Source organism: Lolium perenne, chromosome 1 (genome assembly GCF_019359855.2).
Source record: "Lolium perenne isolate Kyuss_39 chromosome 1, Kyuss_2.0, whole genome shotgun sequence".
Lineage (NCBI taxonomy): Eukaryota > Viridiplantae > Streptophyta > Magnoliopsida > Poales > Poaceae > Lolium > Lolium perenne.
In genome coordinates this window covers 239,659,244-239,673,064 of record NC_067244.2, presented here as the reverse complement: position 1 = coordinate 239,673,064, position 13,821 = coordinate 239,659,244, and the positions used below count along the sequence as shown (strand labels likewise).

Genomic DNA, 13,821 nt, shown 5'->3' with positions numbered 1-13,821 from the left:
ACCTAGCTTTGGATCTCACAACAGTGCCGAGAACCTACGTGCTACTATAATTCACTATAGGGCAACAAGTGCGGGATTATAGAGGGTACCTCACGCTGTGTAGAGATGTAGAGGTGGGCAAAAGGCGGGGAGATACTGGGACAATGAGACACATGTTACCCAACATCGGATCTCACAACGGTGGCGAGAACCTATGTGCTGCTATAATTCAGTATAGGGACACAACTGTGCGATTCCAATGAGGTTATTGACAGTTCGCCTAAAGGGCTCAACTTATAAAGACGTCAAAGATCTAGGGTTTACATGGTGGAATCCAGGTCGTGCACTACAAGTTCTATCCTAAAATGCACTGTTCAAAAAGTCGTCCGATTCAACGATTAATCGCCCGATTAATCCCTATTCAGTGGTCACCGATTAGCCGATAAATTTATTTATCGTCCGATTAACTCATTTATCACCCGATTAATCGTCCGATTTGCCTATTAATCGCTAATCGTCAGCCGACCGAGTTGAACCCGATAAGCGATTTTCTCAACATTGCTAAAATGAGATACATTTTGCCTTGCATGCAAGGATCCGGATAACCTATGTTGTTACGGATCCTTCGAGCTTCACCAAACCTGGACTCTCCACCTTGATCAATCAGTATTTGGACCGGTTGGACCATAGGCCTAACCACCATCAGTAGGCCACACGACCTCGCTGAAATAGAACTATGTTGTGGGTGTACCCATTTAGCATATCCCAATGCTAGCTCAGTCCCTGGATGTAACCCACGACTCTCAAGACGAAGGAAAAAAAACACATATTAATAAAAAAAATAACGTGGAAGGGACAAGAAATCTAAAATCCAATAAACATAGAATGGGCGAGCACTACAATATGAGAACACAATGAACCCAATCATAACATTTAGTTTTAATCGTATATACCATGGATAGAGTTTTCATATCAATATCAACATCTTGGATTATATATATAGTATATGAATCTAACCAAAAGAGCGAATAAGTAACATGAGAATCCACAAAAAAGGTAACAACAATTGAACACTTTTATTATTTTAAGGTTGTTAGTACAAATCAATTTCATCAGTTGACAAAAGATTCTATTTGCAATAGGCTAATTACTGCTATGCTGTGTTGAAGGTGGTTGCAGTGATGTGGACAACGGTTTTGTTAGCTTTTCATGATCTTCATTTAACTAATATTTTTTCCAATTCAATAAGATGTCCATTCACCTCTCCATAATTATTAGTTGCACGATAACCATAATTATGAATATGTTAAATATATGTGTCGAATCGTTAACGAATTAAATAATACTTTTATTATCTCTTTATTGTTCAAACTTATATTGCTACATGTATCACCTAGTTGGATAGGTACTTTTTGCCGAGTTTGGGAGGCATGTCAGTTATAAGTTATTATTTTATAATGCATGTACTATTCTACGAAAACATAAAAATTCATGCATGCTTGTATTATTTCCCTTTTATGAATACATTATAAATCACATGTATCTTAAATTATGTGTTTAATGTTCGTTTCTTTTTTTAAAATAAGAGCACATTTCACATCCTCTATCCACCAATAATTTTATCATCTAAATATTATGTAACTATTGTGCTTATTAATTATGGGAAAATAGCGGGGATGAGTAACACATTCTTATAATCTAAATATTTATGTAACTACTACGCTTATTATATATGGAAAAATAGCGGGATGAGGATCATTTTGTGACATGTAATACTCTCTACAATTAGCTTATCTCTTGAGTTTTTTTATCATCTATGGTACGATACTTGATTAAATATCTACTTGATTGTTATGTGGTAAAAAAACTAATGGCTTGGGAAAATATCTAGTGGATTCATTTTGACACTTCTAGAGTATTTTTCAAGTTCCGTCCCCATATGTCTCTACAATATTTACTCGATTGTTTTGTGGTAGAAAACTAGAGTCCTGTGAAAATATCTAGTGGCTTCATTTTTACACTTCTATAAAATTTTCATGTTCCATCGCCATATGTCTCAACAATTGTACTTGTCGGGATCCAAAAGCAGGATAGTGAATTCGAGTGCAAGTCTATTTGGTGCTATGTAAAGCCAGCGAATATTCCTTCCTATTTGATCGATAAAAGGAAGTGGGGTGACAAATAAAGGGAGAGAATGAGACAAGGACAAAGCGAGGTGCGAAGCAGGGTTGTTTAACATGCATCTTTCAGTAGCACCTTAGAGGCTTAGAAAATAGCTCCCAGGAGCTCTGTTGGAGCAAATATGATGAGACGGGTATTAACCTCATCAAGGTGTTGGTGGATGGACGGTGGGTGGTGCTGTTGAGGTGGCTCGAGGGCAACATTCTCATCGATGAGTCGGAGGAGGAAGGGATAATGGTGGAGCAAACGTATTACAAAGAAAAAGAAGATTAAAAGAGGAGGCTAGGAGGACTAAGGAGGATGAAGTTGAGGGAAGCATCCATCGGTAGTTGACCGTCACATGCCAAATGTGTCCTTAAATGCCATGTGGGGCATAACCAACTAGCCATAAAACATTAGAGCATCCCCACTCGTTTGGGCTCCCCACGCCCAAATCCGGACGAAACTACCTCCGGATTGGACGAAATTAAGGCGTGGGGAGTACCGTATTTCCAGTCGTCCACCCGGAGTTCGGCGGATAGAGTTTAAATTCAAACAAACCGCCGTCCCGCGCTACAAGTACGGCCAGTTGATCGGCAAAAGGAGCAAAAGGATCAGCCACAGATCGGCGATCGGAGGGAAATTACACGGAAACGAGCTCATCGCGATCCGGCCGGCACGGCTTCGTCCGACGGACCGATTTCCTCACACGTCGTGGCCGAAGCGGCTGCGGCGGCGGATGATGAACCAGCGGCGGTGGACGTCGAAGCGGCCGCGGTCGGCGAGGTAGATGGTGAGGCGAGACGAGGTAGGAGCCGGCGGAGACGACGAAGGACCGGCGGAGTGGCTCGGAGGATGTCGTTGCGGTGGCCCTGGTACCAATTCCTCGTCTCCTCGTCCATCGGTTCCATGTCGCCGCCGCCCATGAGGAACGCCAAGTACGTGTTCCCCTTCTTCGCCGCCGCCGTCGTCTTCGACGGGGGCGATCCGGACGCCTTGGTTGGCGAGCATCTCCCGCCACCTGCCGTCGAACTTGTCGTTCCTCCCGTCGGCGTGCGTCCTCAAGTCGGCCCAGCACTTGTCGATCGACGCCTTTTGCATCCTGTCGGCGGGATTGCCGTCTTTTGAGCTCTTTGAGCTTCTTCGGCCGAGTTCGGGCGCCCTTCCGCCGCGCTTGCCGCCGGAGCGTCGGGGTTGTACTTGCTCGGTCTTGCTCTTCGAGAGGGTCGTGCGGACTTCCTTCCACTTCTCGCAGTTCTCGAGGCGGGCGTAGACGTTGAGGAACTTAAACTGCAGGCCGGTGTCGTCCGTGTACATGTCCAAAGCTCGGCGCAGCTGGGGAAAAAAGAACACGGCGATACGGGTCAGCTAACGACGATGTACCTCGGTGATGCAGGGTCGACGGAGCATACCTTTTGCTCCAAGTCGTGGCCGGCGATCGGCCGTTTCTCGCACTCCTCCCGTATGCCGTGCCATTTCTTGCACGCCGTCTGCATGAGCCCCCAATGGATGGCCATTGCCTTGTCTCCCGGAACACGTTCATGTTCGTCTTCTTGAAGTAGGGATCGACGAGTTTGCGCTCCTCGTACGCTGCTTCACTCGAAGCCAATATGTGTCGAACGACCGATTGGCCCCGATTATGCCGTTCGTGGACACGGTCATCCAAGCTTCGGCGAGGCACTCCTCTTCCTTCGGCGTCCATTTGATACGCGGTTCGGCGGGCGGCGAGTCCTTCTTCCTCTTCTTCTTCCCCTTCGACGGGTTGGCGGCGGATTGAGTTGGCTCTTCTTCTTCCTCGCCTTCTTCTTCGACGGCTTGGCTTCCGTCGGCAACATCCTCCCGATGCTCGTTGCGCGCCGCCACGGCTGCCGTCGCCCTCGTCTCCTCTTGCGTGAAGAACCCCGGGCACGCGGCGGCGGCGGTCATGAAGAACCCCGGGCTCGCAGCGGCGGCGGTGGTGCGGAGGTGATCATCTCGTGGATCTCCTCTTCGTTCGGCGCCGCCATCGCACCGAACGTGAGCGGCCCTCGTCGCGAGGGCCGGCGAGGTGCCCTCGAACAGGCCGCCGCCGCCGACGTCAACCTCGGGCGGCGACGGTGTGGGCTTGGACGGTTGGACGTGGCGCCCTCTTGGAACACGGCGGTCGGCGACGGCGAGAGTACAGCGAAGGCGAGAAGGAAGACGGGGAACTTGTTGTACCTTGCGTCGGCCATTGGCCGGGGAACATGCCGCCGCTATAGGCCATGCTGATCAGCCTCGCTTGTTCCTCCTGGGCCGCCTCCGCCGACCTCTTGGCGGCGGCTCTTTTCACCCTCTCCGCCCTGGCGCTTGTTTCCACGTCGCGCCGTTGCTCGTCCGCCGCCCACTCGGCGTTCGACATGCCCGGCGGCTTCGTCTTCTTCGCCCGCATCTTCCTCGCCGGCGCCTTCGGCGGCATTGTGGTGGACGAGAAGACGAGGAGGAGAGTGGTGGTGGACGAGAAGACGCCGCCAGGAACTGGAGCTGGAAGACGAGGAGATTGGGGGATTTCGGCGGGAGCGAATGGGGATATGCAAGCAAATTGGAGGGAATGGGGATATGCAAGCAAATTGGAGGGAAAATCGACAGGATTTGGTTTTCCAGTCGCCGACTACGCGGGTCCACACGCCGTTTCGCGCCAAAATCTTTCGTCCGGAGTCCCCGAGCGCGCCCCGGGGGGCCGGGGGTGGCGTGGGCTCGCCGGATGGATTAAGGGCCAAATCCGGACGAAAACGAGGAACCGGGGGCGCGACTGGGCCGAATTTCGCCGTCCGGATGGAAAAAACGTCGCTCGGGGGCCTCGTCGGGGGGACGAGTGGAGATGCTCTTACTCCTTACGTCGAGGTCATTTCCGTGTTATTTTCTCTTACTAATTTTTTTAGTGATGTCTTGCTTGTCCATCTCATACCACTTCCGGTCCTCATATTCTTTCATTCATTTTCTTAATATTTTCCATAGCGTACAAAAACCCATACTATTAGAAGATGGTATTTTGTAGACAAATAAAAATAAGAAATAGCGTTGTCATGACATTGGTAGGAAGTCATATAACATTTTTCTCGCACTGCCACCATAGCCTTACAATTAGACGTAATGGTGGTAATTGATTGTGCATATAGTTTCGCAGAAAATACTTCATGTACAAAGAGAGAGATGCGTCGTAAAAAAAAATACATACACTATGTACAAAGGAAAAGGTGCAAAACATTGTACAATTTTGTAGAAAATAAGTGACGCGTCTCACAAAATACTAGATGTACAAAGGGAAGAGGCACACAAGACACATATTTGGTGGACATGGATGTAGGCGTAAAAAAATCATTTGAAAGTTTCGGAAAAAAATGAAATAAAATTTTACCTCTAAATATTATCTCGATACTTACTCATGCCATTTCTTTAGTGAAAATATGACTATATGTGGCCTACGAAAAAGAGAAAACCAAAATTTGTATTTCTTTGTACAGTACAAATCGAATCATTAGTCTCATTTGCACGTTTTATTTTTTTGTAGGTTACATACAATCGTATATTTTTCCTTGAGAATTGACATGAGTAAATATCAAGAAAATATGTACATACAAAAATTTATTTAAAATTTTAAAAAACTTTTAATTTTTTTTTTTCAAGTTTTAAATAAACAGGTGGACCTACACCCGTGTTTCACTAGCTATTTCCGGAGGCATACGTCAAAAGAGGAATACGTCTACACATTCAACTTACAGGAAAAGGAAGATGTGAGTACGTGACTGTGATTATTTTTATTTTTGTAATTGTCCGAGTTAAAAAAAAAAGGTGATGTTCTGAAGCGGCTGTACCTTTGTGATGAAGTTTGCCCCGCCAGCGTTCCCGTGTTGGGTTCAACCGGTCCCCAGCACGGCACCCGTCTCCCCCGTCCCCTTCCCAACAATCTCGCTCTCCCGACTCATCAACCACCGCAGCTCCAACTCTCCGCTCGATCCCCCCTGAAGCTTCGTCGCCGCCGCGGGCTCGATCCGATTCAGCTGCGTCGGCCGCTGATCCGCGGAGGAGCTGAATCTTTTACCAGCGGCAGGCGACCATGAGCGAGGTGTTCGAGGGCTACGAGCGGCAGTACTGCGAGATCTCCGCCTCCCTCTCCCGCAAGTGCGCCGCCGCCTCCGCTCTCGATGGCGGTACGTACGCACGCACGCCCGCCTCTCTCTCCGCCTCAACCTGTTGCCGCCCGCTGCTTCCATATCCCGGTCTGATTTAGCCCTCTCTTTTCCGTTGTTCCCCTTTTATTACCAGAGAAGAAGAAGAAGCAGAAGCTGTCCGAGATCCAGGCCGACGTGCAGGAGTCGGAATCGCTGGTAAAAACCGATGCAACCCAAATCCTCCATGCGCACAACTAGTCTTACTATCCGCCGTGCTGAGCAAACTTCCCACCTACTCTAGACAGAGACTATGTCATTTAGATGTCTGACTTACGCGTGGAATTTCTGTTTCGGTTGGCCGCACCGTAGATCAGGAAGATGGACTTGGAGGCGCGGAGCCTGCAGCCGAGCGTCAAGGCGGGGCTGCTGGCCAAGCTCAGGGAGTACAAGTCTGATCTCAGCAGCGTCAAGGGCGAGGTCAAGCGGGTCTCGGCGCCCAACGCCCACCAGGCCACCAGGGAGGAGCTCCTCGAGGCCGGCATGTCCGACACGCTCGCGGTGAGCTCCCTATCGCCTACGCCAACTCACATGAATATTGTGCCTGTAGCAACTTCAGCTATCTGATAGCATTTTTAGTAATCGCATGTTACAGACGTGGACTCCAGCTCATTCAAACATGGACTGCAAAATAGAATTTGCTGATGTAGCGTGTTTGCGTGCTCATTAAGTGTCGGTGCGTGTCTGTGTGACCCAGTATATGTCAGCTTAGGTTATGTGCTTCAAACCTGTTTGCTTGAGATTGTGATGGCCATCGTTCTGTGCTCGCCTTTATCCCTTTTGTACCTGTATTGTTTCAAGTGGCAGTGTTAGGTCTGCTGCAGTGAGTTGAGTCCATAGATGTTGATATCATTACTCGCTTTCCCCATTTGTTCAATGCACTTGAATATACTTGATTGTTGTTGACCCATTCGGCGGTGTTAGTTCTGTGTCACTGTTGGTGTTAGTTCCTGTGTTCCTCACAGTGTTTGTTCTGTTGTGGCATTGAATTATGTTATTGAGTTACCCCATTATGAGGGAAATCTGGGACAGATTATTTTTCTTGAGAAGCAAATTCCCAAACAGAGGGGTAATTATTGAGGGTTTTGTGTTCAGCATGCTTGAGAACTACGAATAGGATGGGTTGCAGTGCAAAGCAGATCTTTCCAACGTGTAAAACAATGCACAGTATTGTGGCTTGTGAAAAAGTGTTCCATACTGTTCATTTGGTTTCAAATGTTTTGCATAGATACTGATGAAGTGATCACTACTACTATTATATGCTTTAACGGTTTCAGTTGGTAAATATAACAAGAACAATGTTCAAGAACTTCAGGTAGGACTGTAATTTGAAATTTCCTCAGTTTTGAGTCTAGTACTCTAGTTATGGTTAGATACAGCCATGTTGTACACTTGTAATCAGTACGTAGCTATAATGATACAGAACCAGGGCGGGCTTGAACTCAGAACCATATTTGGACTTCATTGTCAATAGTTGTGTTGAGTTGTACTTTGTTGGACCTTGTGTCCACATCTGAACAGTCTTGGATGTAAAATGTGTTACCATGCAAAGTATGAGCAAGTTGGTAAAGCCACATTCATTTCATCTTATTATAACTTCAATATTTTGACGAATCCACTTCAATTATTATGCGATACCTTTACTCTTGAATACTTACTATTTTTGCTGCATCAAAGCTTCATGGCATATCTTTTCATTAAAAAACTATATATATGACATTGTCATTGATTCATTAGCTCGCAATTTGATTCATTTCTATTTAAGTGCACCTGTTAAGAGGAAATTTATTACTGGAAATCTCCAGAATGGCCTTATTTTATTTGTCTTTTATTCAGTATATTTCCATTTATTCATCCTACTTGCAATTATTCTATCGTGGCACTGTTTCCTTTCTGATGAACTTTTGCAATGGTTCCTGGTTTGTTACATGGCTCAGGCGTCGTCCGATCAGAGAGGAAGACTGATGATGACATCCGAAAGATTGAACCAGTCTTCAGAAAGAATTAGAGAGAGCCAAAGAACAGTATTCGAGACAGAAGAAATTGGCGTGTCAATTCTTCAGGACCTTCATAATCAAAGGCAGTCACTGCTGCATGCTCACACAACAGTATGTACTTTGTTCTTTCAGATTATTTATATCCAGGACTTTGTGTCATCGTTGGAGCTAACATGTTCTTTGCACCTTCTCTTGTCCTTATATTTATGAATTGATCATTTGTGGCCTTACATGTTGATCAGCAGCACAAATTTTAGCGAGCAAACTACATAGACAAGAAATTCCATCGGTTAGATTCTATTTTAATATTGATGCATTTACACCACATAGGTGTATTGGAAGTTAGCCCTTTATGGACTCCGAAGTATTTATACTCAAACAGTGAAAGGTGGCATCGCTGCCAAATTAGGTGTGTATTTGGTATGGCAGCTGAAAGAACATGGCTAACCAAACTTTTGTATAGGAGTTATACCGTTGTCTGGTGCTAGATGTGTCGCATCTAGATACATCACGTGCGTCCTGTTTCTTTGACATGATTTGTCCTTCAATAATACCAAATCGTCATTTTTTTTTGCCCCAGTGGTAATGCGATTGTGGATGAGATTTTCGTCAGGTTCACAGTTTTCAGTATAAGAAAGAGACCTGTCTCACTTGGACTTGGTAATTTCTGCCAAGAAACATATATATTGTATGCCTCCTGTCTACAAAATGAAACAAATATTGACCTTTTATCCATGAGGCAAATTCCCCCGAACTAGTGGAAGTTTAGATTTGCACATCAGGTATAGCAGTTCTATGAACCCTGTCTAGAGGATGGTTGTCATGTCAGCTACAGGTTACTTTTTTCCATTACCTGCACTGGTGTATGTGCTAATGAATTGCTCCTGCTCTTGCTCACAGTTACATGGCGTGGATGACTACATCGGCAAAAGCAAGAAGATCCTGGCGTCCATGTCCAAGAGGATGGACAGGAACAAGTGGATCGTCGGCGGCATCATTGCAGCGCTTGTCTTTGCCATCCTCTTCATACTGTACTTCAAGTTTGCTCGTTAGAGCTGAGCTTCTCCAATTGTCATCTGGCTGGAGCTGGTTATTTGTTGCCCAGAGACAACTAACTCTGCATCCGAGGTGTGTGTGGAATGTGATGTACAGTGACACTTGCGACCGTGCAAAACATGAAATATTACAAAGATGTGTGGGGTTTTTCTTGTGTCCAACAGGTTGGTATCATGCTCCCAATGTTTGGAAAGCTCATGAAAGATCTATCACCACATAATATTTTGAGTTTCAAATTGGACATGTAAGAACAGAACATGATACAGTAAAATAGAAGTACTCATCCGATAAAGCTATTATTGGAAACAAATTTTAGCACGTAATTATTGAAGTCGAAACAAGATAGTGACCATATTAGTACAATAAACAAGTAATGGATGCAAATACTTGCCTTCAGAAAAGGCCCAAGCCTATCAAAGCAGGCCTCTTAATTTCCTCTTTTGTGTTCTATATAGCTTTGGTTGCTCCTGGGCCCTGGCCTCCTACTGCTGCAAGTGCCGACACATCCGTTGCTGGAACAATTGGGCACGCCGACGCCGGAATATTCGACAAAAGAAAACGTATCAAAATGAAAAAGTCGTATTCAACCAGCAGCTGAAACGTGGACACTTTGACATACAGGAACCATGAAGAGAAACGTTATGCCTACTACTAGTATTTAATACGGAGTAACTAGTTAGCGATGCATGTTTGACAAGTACACAGTGCGCAGGGCAGTTGTCGTTACTACAGAGGTTGAAACATTGATAAACTGAAGGAGCAAATGTAGCATTACCATATGATCAACTGTCTCGGAGAGTTAGCAATACATCAAAACACATGATCACCTTGTCACTGGGCCGGGCTTAAACTCGTGCCACGGGCGCACGCACCGAAGTTAAGCTCAGCTAAAGCTTGAAGAAACACTTGGCTGCGCGTCTGAAACAGCTAGCATACTAGAAGCAGAGAGACTCTCTCAAAAAAAAAAAAAAAACTAGAAGAAAAGAGGGAAAATCTAGTGGATTATATTGGGTGATGAAAACTCTAGATTCTTCGACTGCTTGGCTTCTAGTCAAAAAGGAAAAAATCATATTGCTGCACTTACAAGGCAACGTTTTTACTCCAGGCTTACAAAGATAGATGCGGGGACAAACTGAGCACACTACTCCTCTCCCTAATCTTACTCAAATGTTGCATGTGAATCATGACTTATTCTTTGGAAGCTCCAACAAACCTCATGGGTCAGATGGTTTTAATGTAGAATTTTTGAAGAAATGTTGGCCTATAAGTAAACATGATTTTTTTTAATGATCTTTGTGCTTAATTTCACAATGGCACTCTCTATCTTCAAACCATAAATAGTTGTTTTGTCACATTGGTGCCCCAAAAAGTGATGCATCTACAGTCAATGATTTTAGGCCAATTTCTCTACTCAATTGGACTTTAAATCTTTTAACCAAGTTGTTAGCAAATAGATTGTAAACAATTATTCAGAGACTCATTCATGCAAATCAATATGGCTTTATCAAATCAAGAACAAATTTGGACTGCTTGGCATGGGCTTATGAATATTTGCATCACTGTAACAAGTCAAAAAGGAAGGTGGCTGCCCTCAAGCTTAATTTTGAAATGACTTTTGTTAAAGTGGATCATTCTTTCATAATGGCAGTGTTGCAAGCTAAATAATTTGGCAATCAGTGATGCCTTTGGATTCAACAACTTCTTAATGTGCTACCTCTGTTGTTCTCTTGAATGAGATTGCTGGATGCACTTTTAAATGCAAAATAGGGGGCATACGGGGTGATCCTCTTTCCCCTCTCCTTTTTTCTGGCAGCATATGTGTTACAGTTTTGGTAAATGTTTCAATGCAGAATGAGTTGTTGCAGAGGCCTTTAAACCTACAATGTTCATCCACTTTTCCTATAATCCAATATGCAGATGATACTCTCATAATCATCCAAGATGATGTCCAATAACTTAATCATCTCACTGAAGTGATGCAACCATTTGGAGCTGCATCTGGCTTAAAGGTGAATTACTCTAAGTCCAATCGGATCCCCATTAATATTGTTCAGGACATAATCCAGTTGTTCATTACTTCTCTCCAGTGTCAATTGGGAGTCATGCCATTCACCTACCCAGGTTTGCCCTTAAAAACTACAAAGCCTAAAAAGGAATATTCCTGCCTTTAATTCAACATGTACAAAAGAAGATTGCCTGTACCATGTACCTCAACTATGGTAGCAAGCTTCAAACGCTGAATTCAGTTCTTTCCTCTTTGCCCATGTTCTATCTTTGATCTCTTAAACTTTATCAATGGGTGCTTGATGAGATTGATAAGTATAGGTGGCGTTGTTTATGGAAAGATAAGGAGTTGTAGAAAAAACTCTCCATTGGCAACATAGGACCTTGTTTGCAAGCCTAAAGACCATAGAGACCTTGGGGAGCTTAATCTTTCAGTCCAAAATGAATGTCTTTTGATGAAACATTTGCACAGGTTGTACAATCATTTGACATTCCTTGGGTTCAGTCGACTAGAGAGATCTCCTTTTGGTGGAGAGACTGTTTAAAACCGATGTCCATCTTTAAGAAAATTGCAATATGTGATTTTGTCCAAGGAAATTCAATCCTTCTTTGGAAAGATAAATGGGCAGATGGTACATTGCAAGAGAATGGCCTCATCTTTTCTCTTTTGCAAAGAATGACTCCATCTGTTTGAAAGAAGCGCTTGGTACTTCTTATCTCACCTTATTATTTCATTTGCCTATCGCTGAAGAAGCCATGGTTCAGCCGAATCTTTTCCAAGCTATGTTGCAAAGTTTAGTGCCCGACAATGGATATGACTCATGGTCTATTTACTCGCACTAGTAGATCTACTACAGTTTCTAGGTTTACAAAACCATCATGGGAACTGCTAGCACTATTCCTGCATTGAAGTGGATGTGGGATGGATGTTGTCAACATAAGTGATAAGGTGTTTTTTTTTGGTTGCTTACACATAATAGGCTCAACACTGGGGCTATGCTTAAGAGGGAGAATTTCATGTTGGATGATTACTCCTGTGTCATGTGTGGACTTCAGCAACTTGAATCCAGAGATCATTTGTTCTTCCGGTGCCCCTTTGCTACTCTCTGATGGCAATATATGTGCGCTTCATGGTCTCCACCGGCCTAGGATCCATTTGATTTTCAGGATTTCCATTGCTAAGCCTCAAGACTGCCATTGCTAAGCCTTTCTTTATGGAAATCATTGTGTTGATTACATGGTCAATTTAGACTGTCAGAATGACTTCATTTTAAAGGATGTTCCCCCAAATATTTTCAAATGCCGCAAGAAATTCAAGGATATAACTGCCCTTCTTGTTCATAAAGCAAAGAGAAAATCATATCATGGCATAATATCCTGGGTAGAACATTTTAGATATACTTTTTTCTTGTTTCTCTTTTGGGATTATGGTCATTTTAGTTGCTACTCTCAAGCAACTTTTTGTAATTGTACATATTTTTTTATTATAAATATAAACAAAATATATACAGTGGGGAAACCCACTGTTCAGCCTAAACAATTGGACAAAATGTATACCTATGCGGTCCTACGTAGGTATAGTGGAACATTCCAAAATAAGCTTGGAATTTGTAGATGAAAGATAAACCAAAACTTAAACTTTGAATCCCGTCATCTAAAAAACACTGTGATTCCCCGAATTTTTTTACTTCGAACTTGTTAATCCCGATCTATTTTGTACCCCGGATCTGTCTTGCATGCATAAATAAAAGAAATTATGAACTAAATAATTAATTCCTCCCACTTGACAATATGGGCCTACCTATTATTTCCAGGTTCCACCTCCAACTATCTCTCTCGAGTCCACCTCCCCCCACCCCACCCCACCGCATCTCCCAGCTTGTTGACGAGCCCTTCCCCACTGCCATGTTGTGCTGCTACGTCGCCGACAGCCTCCTCGAGCCCCCGTCCCCCGAAATTGGACTCTGAACCTCACTAGATTTCCCAGCAGTCAATCCCTCCCTCACCTGAGTCCTTTTTAAAGTCACAAATCGATATGTAAAAGTGTGCTCGGCCGGCTTGCTCTCACACTGTGGCTCCCCTGCATTGCTCACGCGCCGCCATCTATGTCAAAGCTGTCCACGGAGGATCACCGATGGTTTTCCTCCACAAGTGCGCACGACCGGTAGTCCAGTGGTGCGTAGGAGGCGCTCCAGTGGTCTGCAGGATGTCACACCGGTCCGCCGACAGGTTTCCTCCACTAGTGCGCACAACCGGTAGTCCAGTGGTATGTAGGAGGCGTTCTAGTGGTGTGCCACACCGGTCTCCTCCGACGCCCAGGTCACGACGAGGCCGCCGATGGTTTTCCTCCACCAGTGTGTACGACCGGCAAACCAGTGGTGCGTAGGAGGCGCTGCAGTGGTGTGTAGGAGGCCACACTGGTTCCCTCCTATCCGTGA

At 44.6% G+C, this 13,821-nt stretch overlaps 1 protein-coding gene across 1 annotated transcript; it reads left to right on the top strand.

Moving 5' to 3' along the window:
- Positions 1-6,004: 6,004 nt before the first annotated feature.
- LOC127324481 (vesicle transport v-SNARE 13) lies at positions 6,005-9,540 on the top strand. Its single transcript, XM_051352242.2, has 5 exons — positions 6,005-6,308; positions 6,424-6,485; positions 6,639-6,827; positions 8,264-8,434; positions 9,224-9,540. The coding sequence occupies exons 1-5, from the start codon at positions 6,215-6,217 to the stop codon at positions 9,374-9,376; spliced, it is 669 nt and encodes a 222-aa protein (XP_051208202.1). The 5' UTR covers positions 6,005-6,214; the 3' UTR covers positions 9,377-9,540.
- The last annotated feature ends 4,281 nt before the right edge of the window (positions 9,541-13,821 follow it).

Excerpts from the sequence above, each read along its gene's own strand:
- LOC127324481 (XM_051352242.2), top strand. The coding sequence starts at position 6,215 with ATGAGCGAGGTGTTCGAGGGCTACGAGCGGCAGTACTGCGAGATCTCC. Across the intron at positions 6,486-6,638 it reads TGCAGGAGTCGGAATCGCTG|ATCAGGAAGATGGACTTGGA; the intron begins GTAAAAACCGAT and ends GCCGCACCGTAG. Across the intron at positions 6,828-8,263 it reads GCATGTCCGACACGCTCGCG|GCGTCGTCCGATCAGAGAGG; the intron begins GTGAGCTCCCTA and ends TACATGGCTCAG.